General features: G+C 42.9%; 1 protein-coding gene across 3 annotated transcripts in view; it reads right to left on the bottom strand.

Moving 5' to 3' along the window:
• USP45 (ubiquitin specific peptidase 45) overlaps positions 1 to 24,273 on the bottom strand; it is a 210,726-nt gene that overhangs the window by 44,338 nt on the left and 142,115 nt on the right. For all 3 annotated transcript variants that reach the window (XM_075340100.1, XM_075340099.1, XM_075340101.1), the window contains one exon: positions 19,577 to 19,664. In XM_075340100.1, the coding sequence (XP_075196215.1) occupies positions 19,577 to 19,664 (88 nt within the window). The remainder of the gene's footprint in view (positions 1 to 19,576; positions 19,665 to 24,273) is intronic.

The raw sequence follows: 24,273 nt of genomic DNA, 5'->3' as shown, positions 1-24,273 counted from the left end.
CGCTCGGCATCGCTAGCATTTGCTAGCGATGTCGCAACGTGCAAAGTACCCCTAAGAGCCAAGAGGCCAGATGTCCTGTAGTGATAATATCCTGCTGATAAAACACAGATTCTATTGTAAAAGCAACACAGTCCAGTATGTGACACATCACTGTAATTATGGTGCTCTCATATTACATAGCAATATCGTGCTGACAGATTCCTTTTAAGTGACATGCATCACTAAATTAATTAAGTGCATCTTAACCCTGAACAACCCTTCATTAAGATGTCTGTATAGAACGCCCATTGTGTCCATTATAAAACTTGTTCAAATCAGTATAGGGGCACTGTACTATAGTTAGGTCCAGAAATATTTGGACAGTGACACAATTTTCGCGAGTTGGGCTCTGCATGCCACCACATTGGATTTGAAATTAAATCTCTACAACAGAATTCAAGTGCAGATTGTAACGTTTAATTTGAAGGTTTGAACAAAAATATCTGATAGAAATTGTAGGAATTGTACACATTTCTTTACAAACACTCCACATTTTAGGAGGTCAAAAGTAATTGGACAAATAAACCAAACCCAAACAAAATATTTTTATTTTCAATATTTTGTTGCGAATCCTTTGGAGGCAATCACTGCCTTAAGTCTGGAACCCATGGACATCACCAAACGCTGGGTTTCCTCCTTCTTAATGCTTTGCCAGGCCTTTACAGCCGCAGCCTTCAGGTCTTGCTTGTTTGTGGGTCTTTCCGTCTTAAGTCTGGATTTGAGCAAGTGAAATGCATGCTCAATTGGGTTAAGATCTGGTGATTGACTTGGCCATTGCAGAATGTTCCACTTTTTTGCACTCATGAACTCCTGGGTAGCTTTGGCTGTATGCTTGGGGTCATTGTCCATCTGTACTATGAAGCGCCGTCCGATCAACTTTGCGGCATTTGGCTGAATCTGGGCTGAAAGTATATCCCGGTACACTTCAGAATTCATCCGGCTACTCTTGTCTGCTGTTATGTCATCAATAAACACAAGTGACCCAGTGCCATTGAAAGCCATGCATGCCCATGCCATCACGTTGCCTCCACCATGTTTTACAGAGGATGTGGTGTGCCTTGGATCATGTGCCGTTCCCTTTCTTCTCCAAACTTTTTTCTTCCCATCATTCTAGTACAGGTTGATCTTTGTCTCATCTGTCCATAGAATACTTTTCTAGAACTGAGCTGGCTTCATGAGGTGTTTTTCAGCAAATTTAACTCTGGCCTGTCTATTTTTGGAATTGATGAATGGTTTGCATCTAGATGTGAACCCTTCGTATTTACTTTCATGGAGTCTTCTCTTTATTGTTGACTTAGAGACAGATACACCTACTTCACTGAGAGTGTTCTGGACTTCAGTTGATGTTGTGAACGGGTTCTTCTTCACCAAAGAAAGTATGCGGCGATCATCCACCACTGTTGTCATCCGTGGACGCCCAGGCCTTTTTGAGTTCCCAAGCTCACCAGTCAATTCCTTTTTTCTCAGAATGTACCCGACTGTTGATTTTGCTACTCCAAGCATGTCTGCTATCTCTCTGATGGAGTTTTTCTTTTTTTTTTCAGCCTCAGGATGTTCTGCTTCACCTCAATTGAGAGTTCCTTAGACCGCATGTTGTCTGGTCACAGCAACAACTTCCAAATGCAAAACCACACACCTGTAATCAACCCCAGACCTTTTAAATACTTCATTGATTACAGGTTAACGAGGGAGACGCCTTCAGAGTTAATTGCAGCCCTTAGAGTCCCTTGTCCAATTACTTTTGGTCCCTTGAAAAATAGGAGGCTATGCATTACAGAGCTATGATTCCTAAACCCTTTCTCCGATTTGGATGTGAAAACTCTCATATTGCAGCGGGGAGTGTGCACTTTCAGCCCATATTATATATATAATTGTATTTCTGAACATGTTTTTGTAAACAGCTAAAATAACAAAACTTGTGTGACTGTCCAAATATTTCTGGCCCTGACTGTATATTGGAATATAGTAGCAATATTAATTAATTGGATTCTGAGAACTTACCTAACTTAGGGTATGGCCAGATGATGGCCAATTGATACATGACTTGTTTTGTAATCGTGTGAGCTTTGCTTGCCATAGGTGGGCTGAACGTCAGTTGTACTGTCAAAGCATGGTATGGTTTTTTTTTTTTAAATTCTTTATTTATTTAGAAACCGTCATAACAAACAAATACAGGTCCATGGACCTAACGGCCTGTCTGCAAAAATCACAGTCTGCTCCGAATAGAGAGTACATTGAAACCATTCTTATGCACAACTGGGTAAAGTGTAGCAGACGTACATCCCATCCCGAACATCTAACTATGCAAGGTTCCCGTAAGGTTTTTCTTTATTATTTATTTAAGTGAAAACGTCCATTGTGCCTAAAGATATTAAGATACTCAAGTTTGAAAGAAGAAAAGAAAAAGAAGATAAGATAGAAAAAGAAAAAGAATATAGAAGAGTCATAAGAGGATGAGCAGGGAAGAGATGGGACGGGAGAAGGTGAGGTAGAAGGGTAGGGGGAAGGGTGTGGGGGGGGGGGGAGAGGGAGAGTCGGCGGACATTCATACCCGCCACATATCAGCACACTTACAGACTTGCGGATTCGTTGGTTCCCGTGCCGTCCCCCACCAGCTCTCTATAGTCCCCTGTTTGTTGGAAGTCCATCCACCCCCGCCAGGTGGCCCAGAATTTCACATATGAGTCATGCAATGAGGAGGTCAGATCCTCCATATGCATTAGGTCATTGACCTTAGTGATCCACTGTGCCACCGTGGGGGGGGTCCGAGATCTCCATCTCTCCGAGAAACATAGTCTCGCTGCCATTATGAGGAACTTCCTCAGGGATGCTTTGTATGTTTTTAATGGGGTCTCGCAGTGATGCAACAGGAAGATAGCTGGACCCATTTCTTCAGTGGTTCCTGTAACCAACCGAATGATGTCAGACACACCTTTCCAGAATGGCTGGATCGCCTCGCACTCCCAAAACACGTGGAAGAGAGTGCCCTCCTCCCCACCACATCTCCAGCAAGTAGGATCCACTCCTGGAAAAATGGCATGCATTCCAGATGGCACCCTGTACCATCTGGACAGCAATTTGTAACTGGCTTCCTGGAATCTAGAGCTAATGGATGAGCTGTGTGCAAGCGAACAGATGCGTTCCCATTGGTCAGAGGAGAGGCTCACGCCGAGGTCACTCTCCCACTTCGCTACAAATGACGGAGGAGGTTGGTCTGAAGGCGAGGATAACAGAGAATATGCCGCCGATAACGAGTGTCGAGTCGGGCCTGTTACCCCACAGATAATTTCAAATCGTGTCTTGGGCTGTTGGAAATAGGCCCTATTTGGAATTTTACTGAGAAAATGTGCCAGCTGTAAACATCTCCAGCGTCCCAACGGGGCTGGGGTTTGTCTAGCCTCCAGATTGGCAATCGAGGGCCAACCCTCTCGGTCTCCCAAGTCTTCTACCCGATCCATCCCATTGTGTATCCACAACTGAAATATGGGGTCCGTTCTTCCTGGCTCAAAAGAGGGATGGCTCAAGATAGGCATCATGCGGGAGTGAAGGGTGATCAATTCTGCACGCACCAGACCCATATTGCAATATGTCACCGTAGGACCAATAGTTGGATGTACCTTCAGCCCCGCAGGAGCCTCCGGGAGCACCCAAGGCAGTTTATTTAAAGGTATTTGAGAAAAAGACTGTTCAATTTGAACCCACACCTTCTGTGTACCGTTCCTACACCAATCAATTATCCTGGTGAGATGGCCCACTAAATGGTAACGTTTCATATCCGGCAGCCCGATCCCGCCTTTGCGTTTGGGTCTAAATAGGGTGGTTCTCTTTAAGCGTACTGGTTTGCCCGCCCATATAAAAGATGACTGAATTGACTCGAGTGTTCGGAAGAATACAGCCGGAATTTTAATTGGGAGAGCTTGGAAAATGTATAAGAGCCTGGGCAGTATATTCATCTTAAAGATTTGATTTCTACCAAACCATGAGAACAGGGATTTTCCCCACCGGTCAGAGTCTTTCCTAATAGATGCTAGTAAGGGTAGAAAATTATGGACATAGAGGAGGCTCAAGTCACTGGTAAGACGTATTCCCAGGTAATTAAGAGACTGAACTGCCCACCGAAAACTAAAAGGATGATTTCAACTCCTCCACTTCCCTGTAGGACAGATTGATGTTAAGAACCTCTGACTTTGAGAAGTTAATTTTGAAGTTTGCTAATTGAGAATATATCTGAAACTCTTTCATCAAGTTAGGGAGAGACACTTTGGGAGCCGAGACAAAAAACAGGAGATCGTCCGCATATGCTGCGACTTTATGCACGGCCCGGCGCACCGCCACACCCGCAATATCGCTATTAGCTCGTACATGTCTAAGGAAAGGTTCGAACGTTAGGATGAATATTAGAGGGGATAGCGGGCATCCCTGACGGGTGCCGTTTGAAATGGTGAAAGGGTCCGAAAGGATCCCATTCACACGCACCCTCGCTGATGGTACAGTGTATAGAGACAATATCCATCCCAACATACCGTCCCCCAACCCCAGACTTCTGAGTGTAACCTCCATAAATGTCCAATCTACTCTATCGAATGCCTTTTCGGCATCGGTCGACAATAGCAAGGACGGAATTCCTCCTGTTTTTGCTGCATGTATTAAATTAGTGGCCTTAATTGTGTTGTCTCGTGCCTCGCGACCTGCCATAAACCCCGCCTGGTCTGGATGGATAATTCGTGGAAGCAGAGGTGCCAGTCTGGTCGCCAGTATTTTAGCAAAAAGTTTCGTGTCTACATTTAATAATGATATTGGGCGATAGCTAGCACACTGCGTTGGATCTTTCCCTGCTTTAGGTATTACTGTGATATGTGCTCTCAAAAAATCAACGTTAGGGTTTGAGTCCCTCTGGGCCCTGGAATTAAAGGTACGCAGAAGGTGCGGTGTAATTCTTTAAGTTTTTTATAATACACCAGGGGCAGGCCATCAGGGCCTGGAGCTTTTCCTGTTTTGGAAGATGCAATATCATCCCATAGTTCTTGGTTCGTAATTGGTAGTTCCAATGCTGCAATCTCCAAACCTTCCAAGTGCGGCATTTTAGCTTCTTTAATATAGTCTACTATTTTAAGTTTAAGGGTAAGTGATGACTTTGAAGGGCCATTTGTTTCTAGATTATATAGGGATGCGTAAAATGTTTTAAAGGTTTCCGCAATTTCCAGGGATGAATGTAGCATAGTACCCTGCGATTGTGTGGGGGAAATTTTAGAAATAAATGTTGACGCTTCTTGTTGTCTAAGCGCTCTCGCCAGTGTTTTGCTGCATTTATTCCCAAATTCATAGAAATGCCGACGAGATCTGACCAAGATCCCCTTAGCCCTATTATTGAGCAGTTTCCGCAAGTTGTCGCGGGCTCTAAAGAGGGCGCTTCCCACCTCTACCGAGGGCATCTGTTTGTGACGGGTCTCCAGGTCTTTCAACTGCGTTAAGAGCGTAGATATCTCAATCTCCCGCTCCCTTTTTCGTCTTGCCCCCTGCTGAATCAATATTCCCCTAATGACACATTTGTGAGCCTCCCATACTGAAGTTGCTGAGATGTCACCAGAGGTATTCCTCATGAAGTATTCTGTCAGGGTATTTTGTACTAGTTGTAGTATCTCCGGGTCCTCCAGCAGGGAGGTATTCAACCTCCACTGCCACTGATGTGGCAGTGAGGATTGTAACAACACCTTTACCGTACAAAGTGCGTGATCGGAAAAGGTAATGTTTTCTATTTGAGACTGAGAGATCCTTGTGAGATCCCCATGCTTTACAAAAAAGTAATCGATTCTAGAATATGTTCCGTGTGCCGTCGAATAAAATGAATAGTCTTTATCGGCTGGGTGTAATAGCCTCCATATATCCACCAATTGGTGTTCATGTATTATGCGTCTTAGTTTACGAAGGGCCGCTAGAGGATGTGCCGAAGAGCCCGAAGAGGTGTCCTGGACTGGGTTCAGTGCGATGTTAAAATCTCCCCCTAAAATGAGAGTGCCCTCCATAAAATCCTCTAACGTTTCCAGGAAGTCAGTCAGTGCTGTAATTTGTCCAGTATTTGGAAGATACAGTGAGGCTAGGGTGTATATGTGCGAGGCGATCCTACCCTTTACCAACAGAAACCGTCCTGAATCATCGCTGCGAGAATCCAATAACTCCCAGGGAACGGCGCGAGATATAAGGATACTTGTTCCTCGGGACTTCGGGACGGGGGAGAGGCTATGCTAAACTTCAGGGAACCACCGAGAAGACAACTTGAACATCTTGTGTTTGCAAAGATGTGTTTCCTGCAAAAAAGCAATTTGAACATGAGACCTTTTCAGCATATTTGTCAATATGGATCTCTTACCAGGACTATGTAGTCCTTTCACATTTATTGTCCCGCATTTCACCTCAGTGTCCCTCGCCCTATGCATGGCGAACAGCGAGCAAGAGAATGTCCCCCTACTAGTGAAACACGGGTTGGAATAGGAGAGGATGGGGGGGGGGGGGTTGGTGGGTAGGGAATAGAAGAGCTCAGAAGAGAGAAGAATGTAAGTAGAACGCGAGATGAATGAGAAGGATGAAGTAAAAGGTAAAAGATTAGACCGAAGAAGAAGCAGAGATGAGAAGAAAAGTATGAAAAGAATAAACCAGTTCAAGTAGCTGGTTTATTGACCAGATTGTATAGATTTTTACAGTCTCAACACCTGTTTGAGACTTGGCGCTCTCTAAACGGGAGAGCGTCCCTTGGGGTACGTAGAAAACCAGGGGTCAGAGCTCCCCAAACCCCCAGATATACATGAAAAACATATACAGTTAACTAGATCCAACACCTCACCCCTCCACTGTAAGGTATCGGGGTGAGGGGCACTTATCTTAGAATACGTTAGCCAGAGAGATAGAACATCAGGATTAAAAACTTATATAACATGTATCGCATAGAGAACATGTATCGCATACTGCAATAAATCCGTCGGCAGTAGGGCAGGTGTATCTGATTCATATTAGAACACCCGCAGGATATCCCCTACCGACCTCGAGTTCCGAGGAGACATACAAGTCCCTCCCACTCCTTTAGGGAGAGTAAGACCATAATAAACATAAAAATGTCACTCCTCCGAGTATGACCATCAGTCCGGTGACCCTTGCGCAAGCTCCTCCGCAGGTGTGGGCCCCCGTGATCTCTGGGTCATGCGATTGCCTCCTTTCTTTCTCTGAGGCAGGCCGGGCGGTCTGTCTAATTGTAGCCAATTGGGGACCTCTACTGCATCCATGCCCAGAAAACTGAAAAGTCCCTCCAACTCCTCCGGACGTTTCAGGAAGAATTGTTCTCCACCATATCTGACAATAAGATGAAAAGGATGGCCCCATCTGTACGTTGCTCCCTGTTCTTTGATCTTCTGCAGCACTGGCATGAGCTGACGTCTCATGTAGAGGGTCCGGGAGGAGACATCCGGAAAGAGCTTTATTTCTGACCCCTCGTGAGAGACAGTCCCATAGGCCCATGCATTTCTCAGAATGTCCTCCTTGTCAGTGTAGTAGTGTAGTCTGCATAAGACATCATGTGGAAAGGCAGCATCTATGGGTCCCTGGCGAAACACCCGGTGAACTCTGTCAATTACATATAGAGTGTCTGTTGTGCCTCCTGAGACCTTGTTGAAAATTGCAATCACTGTCTTGGAGAGGACTGCTGTTGGAATATTTTCTGGTATGCCTTTCAGGCGGACATTATTTCGCCTTCCTCTGTTCTCCTGATCATCTAAGAGAATGGTAATATTTTGCACTTGCATTTTGGATTTGGAGAGATCTTGCTCTAATGCAGTAACCCTTTCAAACAGGGTAGACACATCTTTTTCCACTACAGCAGTGCGAGTGTTAATCATATCAATGTCTCCTCTAACTATAGATAATGCCCTTTCATGTGCAGCCTCCATCCTTGCTACTAGAGAGTCCAGATCATTCCTGGTAGGGAGAGCTGATAACTGTAAAATGCGGTCTGTCTCTGCTGAGGCCATGATGGGGTTAATGCTCCGCAGGGCCTACTCCCCTGCCTGTCTCCCACATGTCTCTGGGGTCTTTTTCCTCTGTGCTCCCTCCAAGGGTAAATGGACTTCTAGGGGGAACATGTTACTGGGACCTCCAAAAAGGATTTCCCCTGCGTCCGGGCGCCCACTCACCGCACCAGAGATACACTTCATGTTTTCCTGCACTTGTGGAGACCGGGGTTCCCCGCCGCCATCTTCCTGCATCGCCCGCTCTGCTGTGCACGCTCCTGACTTGTCAGAGCTGAAGTGTATGTTCTGAGTCACGGGTCCCGCTGCAGCAGCGCCCGCTCCCTGTCGCTCCATATCTGCCGCTGGTGTCACTGCCTTCCCCGCTGCCTTGTCAGGTCCTGCACGTGTGGCTTCTGGTGAGGACCGCGCGGCCGCCGGCGCCATTGCTGTAGCAGGCCTGGAAGTCGGGGAAGGCCCCCCGCCTCTGAATAGGCGATCCACCGCTGCACTGCCGCTCTGGGATGCTGGGGGATCCCTCTTCATAGCCGCTGCCCTCCTCCGGTTCATTTAACCTCTGATGAATAGGATCTAGTGGGTTAATTTAATCTGGGTCTGAGGAGCTCAAAGGAGATGCGTCCTCACACCACCACAGCTAAGCCACGCCCCCAAAGCATGGTATGTTAACACCCATAATGGCATGCTAAAATTCAATCAATTATGAACAATTACAATAAAAACCTAAGACATTAAAAAGGTTTTCCAGACACAAAAAAACCCCAAAACAAGAATTTGGCTATCCCGGTAACAAGTCTACAACCTTTTAATACCTAGATATATTTTGCTCCCCTTCAGCCCTCTGCAGCCATCCCTGTTATTGTGTACCTCCTGAACATCTTGAGAGCTTTCTCTCTGTGCCTCTGGACTACATAACCAAGAGTCAGAGCTTTAGCTGTTCCATAGCTCACACACTCCCACCCTATGTGCCCCAACAGCTCCACCTAAATAGCACCGTCCTGAGACTCATACAATCTCAGGAAGGTGAATATGTGTGTGCACGAGTCATCCATCCTAACATTCCTCCCACTTGACCTAGAGTGTGTTATCCTAACACTCTCCTGCAGCCATTAATGTGCTTTCACACTGCATTTGTGCAGTCCATCAAACGTATACACTAAGCGAACTGTGCAATTCATCTATATTTGTGTTTTTTACCCCTCACTTAAAAATCGTATACATTACACGGAACCCACGTTGGACTCATTTCATTGTTAACGAAAAATGCATTCATTTGTTAATTGCACAGGACAAAAAAAGTGTTTTTTTTTTATTTGAAACCAAAACTAACCAGTGTCTATGGGTTTTGATTTTTTTTTGTGAGAGGAGAGTAGACATTGTTGAACGAGTCTAAAGGCAGCAACATGATTGTGTCTCTACTTGTGAAATATCACTTAATGCTGTTGCATCCGGAGGCAGAGAAGATGTCCTGTATTGGAAGACTGAGAACTTGGATATAGCGAACTATCGTATTTTTCGGATTATAAGGCGCACTTTTCCTCCCAAAATTTTGAAGCCCACACCGCTGAGATCTTTAGAATGGCAAGTGCCTCTCTGCACGCAGCGAGCACCAGCACAAAGCAGCGCCGGCCACCCCAGCACACAGCTGTGCCTGCTGCTACAGCACAGTACTGCACTGAGCATCTGGGCCCCCCTCTGCACCACCCGCATCACTGACCTGGTCCCACCACCGCCGCCGCCTCCTGTGATCCCCGTTCCACCACAGCTGCCGCTCCTTCTGGTAAGACACCGCCGGATTATAAAACTGACCCCATATAATTTTTTTTACCTCTAAATTTGGGGTGCGTCTTATCTAGAGTGTCTTATAAAACGAAAAATACGGTATGTGCGTGAAAGATATGTTGCCTTCCACACCCTTCATCATCAACGGTGATCTTTTCCAGAGAAATTTGAAAACAATCTTCAAATGTTCAATGAAACCTTTGATGCTCCGCTATCACATACTGTATACATGAAGATATTCAGCATCAGTACATACATTTTAGAAAAATCATCAGTCCAAAGCAACGATTAGTGGTGACGCGGAGGTAATAATTTTATTTTAAAAAAGTATTTTCAAATTTCATTGTGACGCAGTAGCCAGCCATAAAATGTGATGTGTTCAGTGAGGGCTTCAAAGAAATGGTACCTGGAGTTAGTGCGTGCGCAGATTGAACTCTCGGCTCAATGAGGAGCTGAGATCTCATCTGCGCATGTGCCATCTCCAGGTTCCATTTTCCTTAAGTCCACTGCTGGGAGATCAATGGGCCGGAGGCAGCGTGTTTGCAGAGGAGTTCTCGGCTGTCAATGAGCCGAGAGCTTAATCTGCGCATGTGCCAAAATTTTCTGGATGGTTCCTACCTCACACCGCCAGCAGCATCGCCCTATTCCACCAATGCCCTTACCTCTTGTGACCCCGCTCCACCACCCCTAGGTAAGCTAAAAAACTGAATTATAAAGACACACATCCCATTTTCCTGCCAAATTTTTTGGAGGAAACTTGCATGTTATAATCCAAAAAATACAGTATTTCAAATATTGTTTTGGGGTTCTTTTTGGTAGAATAGTTCCTTTAATATTTTCATAGATATCTGGCTACCAGGGAAAGCTTCACCTCACAATTTTGCTTAGGACTTCAACAGTTTGCGAACTGGTTCATGAAATGAGCAAGGTTATTTGGGAGAAGCTCAGTGGCTTAGTATTACTGAATGATTAAATCAAGTGATACTTTGCACTGACGAGGGGCGATCACCCCGAAACACCGTGTCTGCAAATTGGGATTCTTATCTGGCATATATCCTAGGTCATATGAAAAGGCTTGTTAAAAGGCCACTTGTGACTTTTAGGAGAACTATTTCCAATAGGTGGCACTACAGTTTGTCTCCTTTCCTGGACAGAATTTAAATCAAGTGCCAAATTTTCCCAATTGCTTTGGATGGGAAACCTATTCGCATTCAGAAACCTGTCAATAGTGGATCTCTGTATTACAATTATAAAAAATATTTTTCCATAGTTCTCATGGCTATTGTGGATGCTAGATACCACTTTGTTGCTGTTGATATTGGTGCGTATGAATGATTTTGGTTTTTTTTTCTTTTTAAAAAGTAACATGGGTAAATGCCTGTATAACAACTGTTTCAACACCCCCCATCATGACTACTTACAGGCACAGAAGACCAATGGTTGGCCAATGGTTTTAGGGGGGCTTGAGGCCTTCCAACTTTGGCAAAATCTTATGAACCTATATTCCAGTCGGAATCTGAACTCAACCCGTAGGATCTAGATTGAGCAGGGTAAGGCTAATGACCTCAACATGGCATGTGCTTTTAACCACAATTCAACTTGAAAATGTTAACAATGTGATAAAGGCTTGTGTTATTTTGCATTATTTTGTGGTTCGACATGAACTCCTCTTTGTTGATCAAAAGGACTGTGAATCTAACCTGACTAGCATAGAGGCTAGCTCGATATGGCTTTGTGCGCACCTTGCATTTTTTTTAATGCAGATTTGGTGCAGATTGTGGCACAAATCTGCATGTCTATCCTTATGCCAGCAAAGTCAATGAGAATTCTGAAGTGTTGTGTGCACGTTGCTTATTTTTCATTGCAGATTTGAGCAGAAAATAATCTGCAACATGTCAAATGCTGGTGCATTTTTTCATGCGGTTTTAAGCCATTGACTTCACTAAGAAAAACACACAGCACAAAAACACACCAAAAACGTATGCATATTTTGGTACGTTTTTTCTGCACCAAATCTGCAATGTGCACATATACTGTAGGTCTTAGGGGCACTTTGCACACTACGCCATCGCAAGCAGATGCTTGTGATGCCGAGCGCGATAGTCCCCGCCCCCGTCGCAGCTGTGATATTATGGTGATAGTTGGCGTAGCGAACATTATCGCTATGCCAGCTTCACATGCACTCACCTGCCCTTCGACGTCGCTCTGGCCGGCGACCCGCCTCCTTATTAAGGGGGCGGGTCGTGCGGCGTGATAGCGACATCACACGGCAGGCGGCCAAAAGAAGCAGAGGGGCGGAGATGAGCGGAACTTAAACTTAACCCGCCCACCTCCTTTCTTCCGCGTAGATGGCGTGAGCCACAGGACGCAGGTAGGAGAGGTTACTTGCTCCTGCGGCTTCACACACAGCGATGTGTGATGCCGCTGGAACGAGTAACAACATCGTAACATCGGTCATTTTCAAATTATGGAAATGACCAACGCTACACCGATGATACGATTACGACGATTTTGCGCTCATTAATCGTACCAAAAAGGCTTAACACACTAAAGGGTACTTTACACACTGCGACATCGCTAGCGATCTCGTTAGCGATGTGAAATTCTAGATCGCAAGTGCGATCTTTCGAGATCGCACATGTGTAAAATGACCTATGTGCGATCTCAAATGATCGCACTTGCGATCTAGAATTTCACATCGCTAATGAGATCGCTAGCGATGTCACAGTGTGTAAAGTACCCTTAAGATAGCGCCTGCGACGCCGGATTTCAATTTGACCCCACCGACATCGCACCTGTGATGTCGTAGTGTGCAAAGTGCCCCTTAGAGCTACTACTACCATTCTACAAATTTGGGAACAATATGACCAGTATTTTGTGTGTGAACAAATTCAGAGTGATCAGGAGGTAAGTAATACTTTCTTCTGCATCATGCGATTTTTATAGGATAATTTGAAATAAAATTAAAAATATTTTCTAGAATTTGGGAAAGGTCTAAGATTAAAGGGAACCTGTCAGCAGAAATTTTGCCCTAAACCTAAAAGCTTCCCCTTCTGCAGCTCCTGAGCTGCATTCTAGCAAGGTTCCTATAGTTATTCTGCCCCCTTTTAGATCAAAATAAATAGTTTATAAAGTGGTACCTTTCAGTTTGAAAATCTTGTTAATTCTACTACGGGGGCGGGCTTGTCTGTTGTCCGTTACTGTCCCTCCTGCCGCTTTAGGCCGTCCCCCTACGCTCATTTACATACCTCAGGACGCCGCCCAGTACGTCAGAGGTCTCGCACATGCGCCGTGCCACTGTAGCGGGACTGTGCACAGTGGGACCGCTGGTGACGTTGCGCAGGCACGAGATTATGGGCGGCGCTATGATTTTCATCAGCAAGCTCCCGCCCATAATCTCATGCCCGTGCTTTCCCCTCTGCCTCCACTGTTCTGCGCATGCCCTGGCCAGATGACCCAATGTCACCTCTTTCCCATCTAGCCCTTGAGCAGGAAATAGATGGGAGGAGCAGAGCAGGACACCACCGATCATCTGGTCATCTGGCCAGGGCATGCGCAGAACGGTGGAGGCAGAGGGGAAAGCGCGGGCATGAGATTATTGGCGGGAGCTTTCTGATAAAAATCACAGCGCCGCCCATAATCTCGTGCCTGTGCAACGTCACCAGCAGTCCCCCTGTGCACAGTCCCGCTACAGTGGCACGGCGCATGTGCGAGACCTCGGACACACTGGGCGGCGTCCTGAGGTATGTAAATGAGTGTTGGGGGACAGCCTAAAGCGGCAGGAGGGACAGTAACGGACAACAGACAGCCCGCCCCCGTGGTAGAATTAACAAGATTTTCAAACTGAAAGGTAACACTTTATAAACTATTTATTTTGATCTAAAAGGGGGCAGAATAACTATAGGAACCTTGCTAAAATGCAGCCCAGGAGCTGCAGAAGGGGAAACTTTTAGGTCAAAATTTCTGCTGACAGGTTCCCTTTAACAACACATAACAAAACAAGAAGGTGCCTAAATGTATTGTTAAGAAAAACTATACAGTGTATATATGAATGAAAAAAAGTAAAACCTGATTAAATTATATTTTTGGTTGGTTTTCCACAGGTTTGGCACAGCACAGCGGATGAAATCCAATTTGTTATATAGAAGTTAAAGAGGTTTTACTACATTTGTCTCTGATTTTTGTTTGTTTTTTTTCTCAGATCTGTTGAAGTTATAAAAATTAAAAAAAATATATTTATATTATTTGCAATAGAAATAATGATCACGGTGTAGAAGTATGATATATTTTTTTCTTGGCCAACCAACAATCTTTTTTTGGGGGGATAAGCAAAACATAGTTTGAAATAATATATATTTATTATCACAATATTTTGTCTAACATGCAATGTGTTTGTCCATTAGAAAAGCATTATTGTTTTCCAATCCTGAGCTCAAACTTTACTCAAGGTAACATTTTATGGGATAAAGCAAAAGTGAGATTCAGTGACCAAGATAGCTTAGCTTGGCTGTCCAATAATACACTCTATCCATAAAACATGTCGTAGTAAAACTCGACAGAGTAAAACATACCTGGCTGGAATAATTCAGTCAGTGCCTGATAGATGCTTCCCATGGATTTGGCAGCATGTGTCAGATGCCAGGTTCCCTTTAAGAAGCTTGCAATTTTCTGAGATCTACAACTTATTTTTCTGTTGCTGGAGCTTCCGTGTTTCCCCGAAAATAAAACAGTCTGGCTGAAAGCAGTATCACTGTTGCAAAGATAGTTAGAGTGAAGTGAAACTTCAACCTGGTGTGTGTGTGTGTGTGTGTGTGTGTGTGTGTGTGTGTGTGTCTGTCTAACTTTTTTAGCTGCCCATACACTTCATTATTGAACCACAACAAGGGCTTATTTTTGGAGTAGGGTTTATATTTTTAATTTCTTTCCTGGATATGTAAAATTCTAATGATGCAAATACTGATCAAAGAAGCAGGTTTATATCATATTTATTACATATGACCAATGGTATGGATAGGTCATAAAATGGTTTAGAAACAAGCAGGGCAAGTAAAGACGCTTAGATCGATATTAAAACCATTAGGGGTTAGATCAACAATAGCATTGCAGCTTATTCTGAAATTCTCTTGCAGAAGAGTAGTAAAAAATAACCTAAAAAACCCAAAAAAACAAACTATGAACTGGAGCCCTCCTCTCAATATTCTGGGCCCCATATTTCTTAAGACTAGTGTTATACATGCCAGTTTTAATGAAGGGGCGTTTTGGAGGAGGATAAGCCAAATTCATTAAAGGGAACCGGTCACCTAGAACATGCGTTCTTACCTATCAGCAGACGCATGTGTGCGCTAATTACACCTCCCTACCTATCCCTGTGTTATAAAATTGTATAATATGAAAGTAATAAAAAACATTTTATTACCTTCATATTTCCTATGTAAATAGCAAGGTATTTGATCACAGGGGCGGCGCCTTGCCCCTGCATACTTTCCGTGGTATCACGCCCATGTGGCCGTGATACCATGGAGTCACATGAGCGACGTCACCGTCGCTCATTCTATCCTGCGCACGTTTACACTTAGTATTGCGGCAGGCTTCTCTTCCGGGTTCTCCTTGTCAGTTTCAGACGCGCACTGCGCATGCGCAGTGCGCGTCTGAAGCCGGCACGTGAACACCCGGAAAAGAAGCCTGCCGCAATAGTAAGTGTAAACGCGCGCAGGATAGAATGAGTGACGGTGACGTCGCTCATGTGACTCCATGGTATCATGCCCACATGGTCGTGATAACACGGAAAGTATGCAGGGGCAAGGCGCCGCCCCTGTGATCAAATACCTTGCTATTTACATAGGAAATATGAAGGTAATAAAACGTTTTTTATTACTTTCATATTATACAATTTTATAATACAGGAATGGGTAGGGAGGTGTAATTAGGGAACACATGCGTCTGCTGATAGGTCAGAACGCATATTCTAGGTGACAGGTTCCCTTTAAGAGGCAAGTACTGGAATAGGATTTCTGACAGAACTGCCACCACTATTGAAGACTTTGACGGGCTGGTTTACCGACACCCTGTGCCCTCCCCAGCCTCACCAAATTTGCCAAAACTGGTGTGAAAACACAAAAGTCTAATTTTTTAAGCAACTGGAAGGTGCGCAAAAAAAAATCAATCAATTTTTCAAAATCCTTTATGCCAGTTTACTTTTGGAAATACTGTAGTTTGAAAAATGTGAGCCTTCGTGTGGCTGGATAGGGAGGCATCCCAACTGAACTAAGAAGTGAAGCACTCCCAGAGCAATGAACTAATCTGCTGTAAGAGACGTTTTAGCTCAATGCTGGACTTTGTTGGAGGTAGCATTTTGTCAGGAGGTAAAAGGTCACTGACTGCAGAGTAGTAATTGTAAAATGACCCTTCTCTTATGTGTTTTGTTGGGAGTCATGACCCATCAGTGGATAACCTCCCTTCCACTGGTTTTACAGGCACAAATTTACCACAGAGACAAATCGATAGCCAATTCTCTAACGCTGAGATAGGTTATAATTAACCCACTCTGGTGGGATTAGGGAGTTATACCATTTATTTAGGTCAAACACAAAGATCTTTTGAATAGTAATTGGGGGAAGGGAAGAAGTGCAGCAGAAACAAATACAGTCCTATCTCATATGAAAAAAAGTGGTTGGGATAATACATTGGTGACAGGAGTGGTCTAAAAATCCTAGTGTTAGCTGTTGGGCTGGAACATGCAGTCACCATATAACAAAGACAACATAGACTCACATGGCAATACATAAGACAATACTAGATTTAAGAAAATCAAATGCAAACTTAGATAACTAGAATATACAGTAAACGTTTTACTTAACAGATTAAAAAAAAAACCCCACATATATATTTTTGTATATTATCTGTAACATTAAAGGACTAATTTATCATGAGCTTTTGAAGTCACTTTCTTTTTTTGTCTTCTTGTGTTAGGACTAGTGATAGGCGGACCGGGACTGTAAAAGTTCGGATCCGTGCGGTTTCAAAGCTTCCCAGGTGCCGGACCCGAGATTCCAGGTGTTGATCCCGATCCGGCACTGGGGAAATAAAAAAAATAAATAAAAAAATAACGTGAAAATAAGAATGAGGCAAGAACTTCATACTTACTGAGGCTCGGGCACGGCTGTACACTGCTCCCGCGATCGATCATTCACTTCCTGGGCCATTCGTTATTGCTCATCTATATGCACTGCTTTACCTGCCCACCGGCTTTCCTGGCGACTGTAATTGGTTGCAGTCAGACACGCCCTCAAGCTTGTGTGACAGCATCTGACTGCTGGTATTCTCAGGCTGGGGAGGCCCATGCTTATTGGGCTACCCTCAGCCTAAAAATAGCAGCCTGCAGCCACCCAGGATTATTGCATCCATTAGATGCAACAATCTCTGTGCTTTACCTGCCTCTTGCCTATTGCCCTGGTGGGGTAGCAATCAGGGTAATAAGCTATTAACAGCCCACAGCTGCCACTAAGCCCTAGATTATTGATGGGGAGTGTCCATGAGAGCCCTCCATTACTAATCTGTAAGTGAAAGTAAATAAAACACAAACAAAAAATTTTTTTATTTGAAATAGAATACAAAAAAACCTCTCTTTTTCACCTATTTATTAACCCCCAAAACACCCCTGCTGGTCCGACATAATCCACACAAGGTTTCACGATGATTCCAACTCTGCTACATATCTGAAGTCACAATGTGCGATGATAGTACACGAGACAAATGCTGTGAGTTTGAGGCAGAGAATGAATGAGATGCGTGATCAGCGGTGCTGTCACTCAGGTTATTTGTGGTCAAAGCGGGAGGTTCCCATGGTCCTCCACCTGTGACTGGAAATAAAGAGACCTCAGGTGACCACAGTAAACTCAGGTTCACAGACCTGCATCTCCTGGCAGAAAACCGTGATTTTTTTTGCCAAGAGATGCTGATTTGGTGTTGAAATTTTCATACCATAATCCTGCACCAAATCTACACATCGTGCCAAAAAAATCACTACCGCATCATACTGCATGTGGTTTTGATGCTTTTTTTGCCAGGAGGTGTAGATTGGGTGCATGAACATGGTGTAAAAATGTAATCACGAAATTTGCATCTCTTGGTCCAAAAATGCAAAAAAAGGTTTTGATGCCTATGCAACTGCATACGTCCTCTTTCATGTTTTTGGCTTTTTTTTTTTTTTTTAAAGTATGTGCTAGCTAGGTTGATTTATTTGTTAGCACCCTCATCTATATACTTTTTTCCCCCCTCACATAATTTTTTTTATTCTAATGGAAAATTGGATTGCAAAAAAGTGGATAAAATGAACAAAAAATCTTAACTTAATTTTGATGCCAAAGAAATATGCCAGTCAGCATTTGCAGTTTAATGTCCATGATATTTACTTGTCAAATTAACATAGTCCCCCCAATAACACATCATTAGAAATCCTGGAAAGAATTTCAAAAGGATACTGATGTCATACTAAATCTATGTACCCTTTTTTCTAATGTATCAGCCATACTAATAATTAAGTCTGTACACTCTGCTCATAACAATTTAAAGCGAGCAAATAAAACAATGGTAAGCTACACAATATGACGGTAAATGTCTTTAAAAGCATCCTGGTGGCAGACATATTGCTGCGGGCATTGTTACATCAAGAAACACATGGTTGTGACACTCCAATACAATTGCATGGTTCACAGCTGTGGATTTCCCATGGAAGACAATGCAGCCACAGCCAAGGTACTGCTGGGTAAGATCGACACAACTGTCAGTGCTTAAGGGCCCCAGACCCCCAGACCTGACATCCTAATTTTGTCACATCATCTACTACCATGAAAAGGGGGCTATGCAGGGGAAAAAAAACCAAACCTAAGAGCAGAGCAGAGCTTTCAATAGTGCTGCTCCCCTGCTGTGCTGCCCTGGGGTGATGAAGAGGATGCTCATACTAATGTACCATTATTGTAAAACAGGCTCTGTAATTGTGGCAGAGGGTGGAATCCAACCCTTATCTGACCAGTATTGGCAATGTCTCCAACACAGGCACAAAGCCCCCTTTCAAATGACTCATACACGGGTGAGTGCAGAAGTTTAGCATGTAGTTTTCTGACAGACATCAAGACCACTGGAAGCATAAATGGGGTCACCAGCCGTTCTTTTCCACAAGTTCACAAAGCGTGGAGGTGACCTCTGTATAGTGGTTTTATACAGCTATTAGCATGTCTCTTACCAAATCCATGTCAGATCACAGAACGCAGCCAGATGACAAGACAGGTGAATCTATTCACTTACCAGATCATCGTGGCCAAATATCAACTACTTGCGACACAATTATATATTGATTTGGGGGTTCAATTAAAAAGCAAATGTAGTCTATGGAATAAATTTATTTTACACCGCAATCCTATTCATCGAAATTGTCGGCGTATTATTATTATTTATTCCTTGGCAATTTACAAGTGAAATGGGTATACATAAAAAAGTAAAATAACCATGAACAATACAAAGACAGGAGAGAGGTCCCTGCCGGCAAGGGCTTACAGTCTACCGGATTTATCTATTAATTATAGCCAGGACTCAAACACCGTACATGAAACATAAATTGCCTGTATTAATATATATGGGAAGCGTTTTCTTACTATTTTTCTGTCCTTTTCAGCAATATAGAGAAAATATGATCAATATTCGTAAAGTTAGGGTTTACATCGCCAGACCGGCGGCACGATACGGCTTACCTTTGTTTCTTCCAAACGCAAAGCATCCAGCAAATAGTGAAGTAGTTCCTGGCTATCCTGCTGCTGGAAAGTTTTAAATCGAGGAGCCCTATCGAAGATAGAAATTTATAGCAGGTTTAAAATCACAGTAGAAAAGCAAAGGCAGCACTACATCAAGAGTGTGCGTGATGTATGTAATAGGTACATCAAAAATCACAAGATCAGCAGATCTTTCAGAGGTTATACAACTGCAGACCTCAACAACATGCTGGCACTTATGGTTTCATGACAACTGGAGAGACATAACATTGTTGACCACTGAAAAATTGTGTAAAATTGATATGTAAAAACAAATCTCAGATTTCAAAACTATATAAACATTCATATGAATTTAAACTTTACTGGTGATCTAGGGTACAGCAAGAGTAAGGTTAGTGTAAACATGGAAGTTCATAGTGGTTGGACTAACATACAGGAGTTTTGTTATTGATGGTATTTTTTACCCAGCATCAGAAGAACTGTTTAATTGGGGGTAGGCTGTGGGATCTTTTGAGTGAGATTCTTTTGGAGATGTTTGCTTTCTTTCGAAGGTGTCTGCTTTCCTTGATACATTCTATTATATCTGTTCTGCTGTATTCTATTTACTTTTTACATGTACCAGTTGCTGCCTGGACACTTTTTTTACTGAACTATATAAGGCTACATGCGCACGCTGCATCTTTTTGTGTTCACTAACTGCAGCAAAAACGCAGCCAAAATGCAGCCAAAACTGCACCTTGTTAGAGAGAGCCTGGAAATGTCACAAAAAATGCTTGTAATTGTAGGTGCGTTTTCGGTGCGTTTTTCATAACATGCATTTTTGCTGCGTTTTTATGACAAATGTTGACAAAAACGCAGGAAGAATGAACATGCTGCATTTTTGTGTCACAAACTTTTGATAAATAAAACGCTGACAAATAAACTGCAATGTGCACATAGCAAATCTGACTTCTCATAGACTTTACTGGGAAGTCCAATGTCAGAAAGTTCTGACAACAAAACTGAAGCCAAAAACGCAGCAAAAAACGCAGCGTGCGCATGTAGCCTAAAAAGCGCGTATTTTGGAGGAGGGTTTATTTTTCAAGCATACTCCAAAAATCCCGAAAAATCATGCTAGGACATATTTTGGGGTAGATCATCTGTTCAAAGAAACATGGTTGTTTCATGTGATGTCCTAACGGTGTTCCTTCCATGTTGTGCACATTGTCTTTAGCTTCCTCTTTTGTCCTACACCAATCACATAGATAAATAAAGAACAGAGCACTGAGTGAGCGATCTCCCCAATCATTGAGGAAACAGATGTCTGGTGCCTAAAATACAGACAATTTCATTACATTTTTATGTTTTTGCTTTACAGTTTAATTATAATTCAAAAATATTTTTTAAAAAAGAGGTTTACGGTACACACACACACACACACACACACACACACACACATTTTATATATCTGGACATACTCAAACACACACACACACACACACACACACTAAACCAAAATATAAATGCAACACTTTTGCTTTTGCTCCCAGAATGTGCTCAAAGATTTAACACTTTTCCTATGTACCACAAAAGGCCTTTTACGCTCGAGTATTTGTGCACTATGAGATTATGTGTTGAAAATGCAAGGCATCACTTGCCTCCCTGCAAATTACACACTAAGTCTTCTGAGTATCATACGTCACTGACAACAGCACACGTGCAACAGAAATGTACATAAGTACAACAAAAGTATACACAAGATCTCACGTGATGAGACGATCAATTAATAATTAATTAGAGAAAGAATGCCAAGGAAGAAAAAGTGAGGAGGAGTACAGGACAATGGATTCTACCTGGCATGCTACTCCTGCTTTTGCGTCTATCATACTCTTACTTCAATGGCTTACTGAGAATTAAGAGATATACAAAAATGTCATTCGTCAGGATGAATCCACCACGCCGCTATAAAAGATAAATGACAGCAATGCAAAAAACTGGGCTAGCCAAATAGCAATTTGTTTTCCATTTTTTCTGCAGACTAGAGGGTCTACCGAATACATTCTGATTATCAAAATGTGTTCTACAGTTTTTAAAGGGTGGTCCGGCGCCACTCACCTTTCAAATTAGTAGTGAGAGGCAACAGACCCCTCCTGAATCAAAAATAATAATAATGCCTGTACGATCGGCAGTTATAATGGAAATCCTATTCTAACGAATGAGAACGTTTGTATGATATCCGACGATCGTGGGCGCATCCCTATAGTTATCTGTAGATGTGACATTCATTGATACTGGGGAGCAGGGACAAACCAAATTATTTCAGAAAGAGATCGATTGTTTCAACAAATTGTTCACCGGAGAAGATTCAGGAAAATTAGTTGAAGGGTAAAGTGAACAGTTGCCCAATGTAAAAAATCATGCTGTCATGCTGGCGTGTACGGCAACTTTCACTTGTTTACACTATCTTGACACTTTTTTGCTGCTTTTTTCTGCAGGCAAAACTTTTGCTTTTGGCAGTGAAGGAAGATGCTTACAAAAAACTAATTTTGCTACATTTTTGCAGGTTTTTTGTTGCCTTTTTGTGTATTTTTTGGTGCCGATTATATGTAATTTGTCTAAATTACATGTGTAATAAATTTAGTTTTATTCATGAAAAATGCATAAAAACTGCATTTCTCCTGTGTGTTTGCACTTCATCGCTCTTCATGATGAAAAAAAAATGCTGCAAAAACACTGAAGGAATTGAGAACGCAACAGTTTTTCAATTTAGTCAAGAGAAAAAAAGTGATCGTGCATGAGATATCTAAGATCTCATATCTTTTACTAGTACTGTACAAACCTGCTTTTAATGTGTATAACAAAACACAGGGGAAAAAAGTTGCAAAAATGCAATGTGTGAACAAGTCCTTCAGAAGATTTCCATTATGGATTTGGCCACAAAACCACAATGCATTTGCCACTAAATCCATATCAACACTGTAAGGTCTGCAATAAAATGAGAAGATTAATATATACATTAAAATATTTATTATTGGCTTTACAACAAGACAGAATATTTGGTTTTAGGCTTCATTTACAAATGTACGATCCCAATATTGGTTCTATACATCAGTGTGTCAGGAATAGTACCAGACAGTAGTAGCAGTGATTCGCAGCATTCTGACAGCTAAAAGATGTGTTCTCTCTTCTCCTTGAAAATATGCTGCAAGCAAGATGCCTGACAAGACTGGACTGCTGGGACGGTGGGTGAGCTGACCGCTCACAGATGTGAGGACATATGGGAGCCAGTGCCAGTACGCTACAACCTGTTGTACAGTGTCAGCAGTATAATGACAGAACAGGTTGGACCGCGGCTCATGGTGACACGAAGTGAAGGGCGACCGTCATTGAGATATACACGCTACATTCACCACTCCTGTTAGAAAGCCTGTTAACTTGGCAACCAGTTTAAGATCATATCTAAGTATGTTCACGAAGATATAACATAAGTCATTAAATTTCTCGTAAAGCCATCATTATATTGTGGAATTCCTCCATTCTAAAGACAAAAATCCAGTATGAACAAAAAAAAAAAATAAAAAAAATAAAAGTATTTCTTAGGGTATGTTCACACCATGCTTTTTCTCCGAAGGTCAAAAACATCCATTTTTCCAGGATACAATGCTTCAAGAAACACTCCAATTTTTTGTAGTCCTTAAAACCTAAAGCATCTTTTGCTAGGATTCTCAATGTCCATTTTTCCACATTGTTCAGATGTTTTTTGATATCTATAGAGAAATAATGAAAATGCTAGTTTTTTTTATTGCAGCAAAAAAGCTGAAAGTTAGCAAACAAAATCCCTACATCTTTTTTGGCTTGTATTGTAAAGTATTGAGTGTTTTTCCAGTCCAAAAAAATGCCTAAAGAATGACCATGTTACTTTTGTAAAACGTTTGGAGTCCTTTGAGAGCGTGACGCATTTACAAGACGCTAAAAAGCATGAATATATGAGCAACAAGTTCTTTTTCAATAGAAATTAATGTGATTATTCTTTTGAGAGTTTTATTTTTTTTGCAGTGTTTTCCATGCAACAAACTACAGCTAAAGACGCAATGTGAACCTTAGGGCGGCGTCACACGCTACGATATATCGGGTGATATGTCGTCGGGGTCACGGATTCCGTGACGTACATCCGGCATCGTTAGACATATCGTAGCGTGTGACAGCTACGAACAACTGTGAACGAGCAAAAATACTCACCTTATCGTTGCTTGTTGACACGTCGTTCATTTTCAAAATGTCGGTCCTCCTTATGTGCTCCGGTTGTTTATCGTTCCTGAGGCAGCACACATCGCTTTGCGTGACACCTCGGGAACGACGAACACAGCTTACCTGCGTCCTGCCGGCAATGAGGAAGGAAGGAGGTGGGCGGGATGATACGTCCCGCTCATCTCAGCCCCACCGCTTCTATTGGCCGGCCGCTGTGTGACGGCGCTGTGACGCCGCACATCCCTCCCCCTTCAGGAAGAGGATGTTCGGGAGGTAAGTGCGTGTGACAGGGGGTTAACGACTTTGTGCGCCATGGGCAACTAATTGCCCGTGACGCACAAACGACGGGGGCGGGTACGATCGCTACGTGTGACGCCGCCCTTAGATTGTAATAACGTTCAAACTAGGAATTTTACAGCTCATTATTGCACATCTAATGTTAGCTATTTTGA

Source organism: Anomaloglossus baeobatrachus, chromosome 3 (assembly GCF_048569485.1).
Source record: "Anomaloglossus baeobatrachus isolate aAnoBae1 chromosome 3, aAnoBae1.hap1, whole genome shotgun sequence".
Lineage (NCBI taxonomy): Eukaryota > Metazoa > Chordata > Amphibia > Anura > Aromobatidae > Anomaloglossus > Anomaloglossus baeobatrachus.
This window is presented reverse-complemented; position numbering and strand designations above follow the sequence as displayed.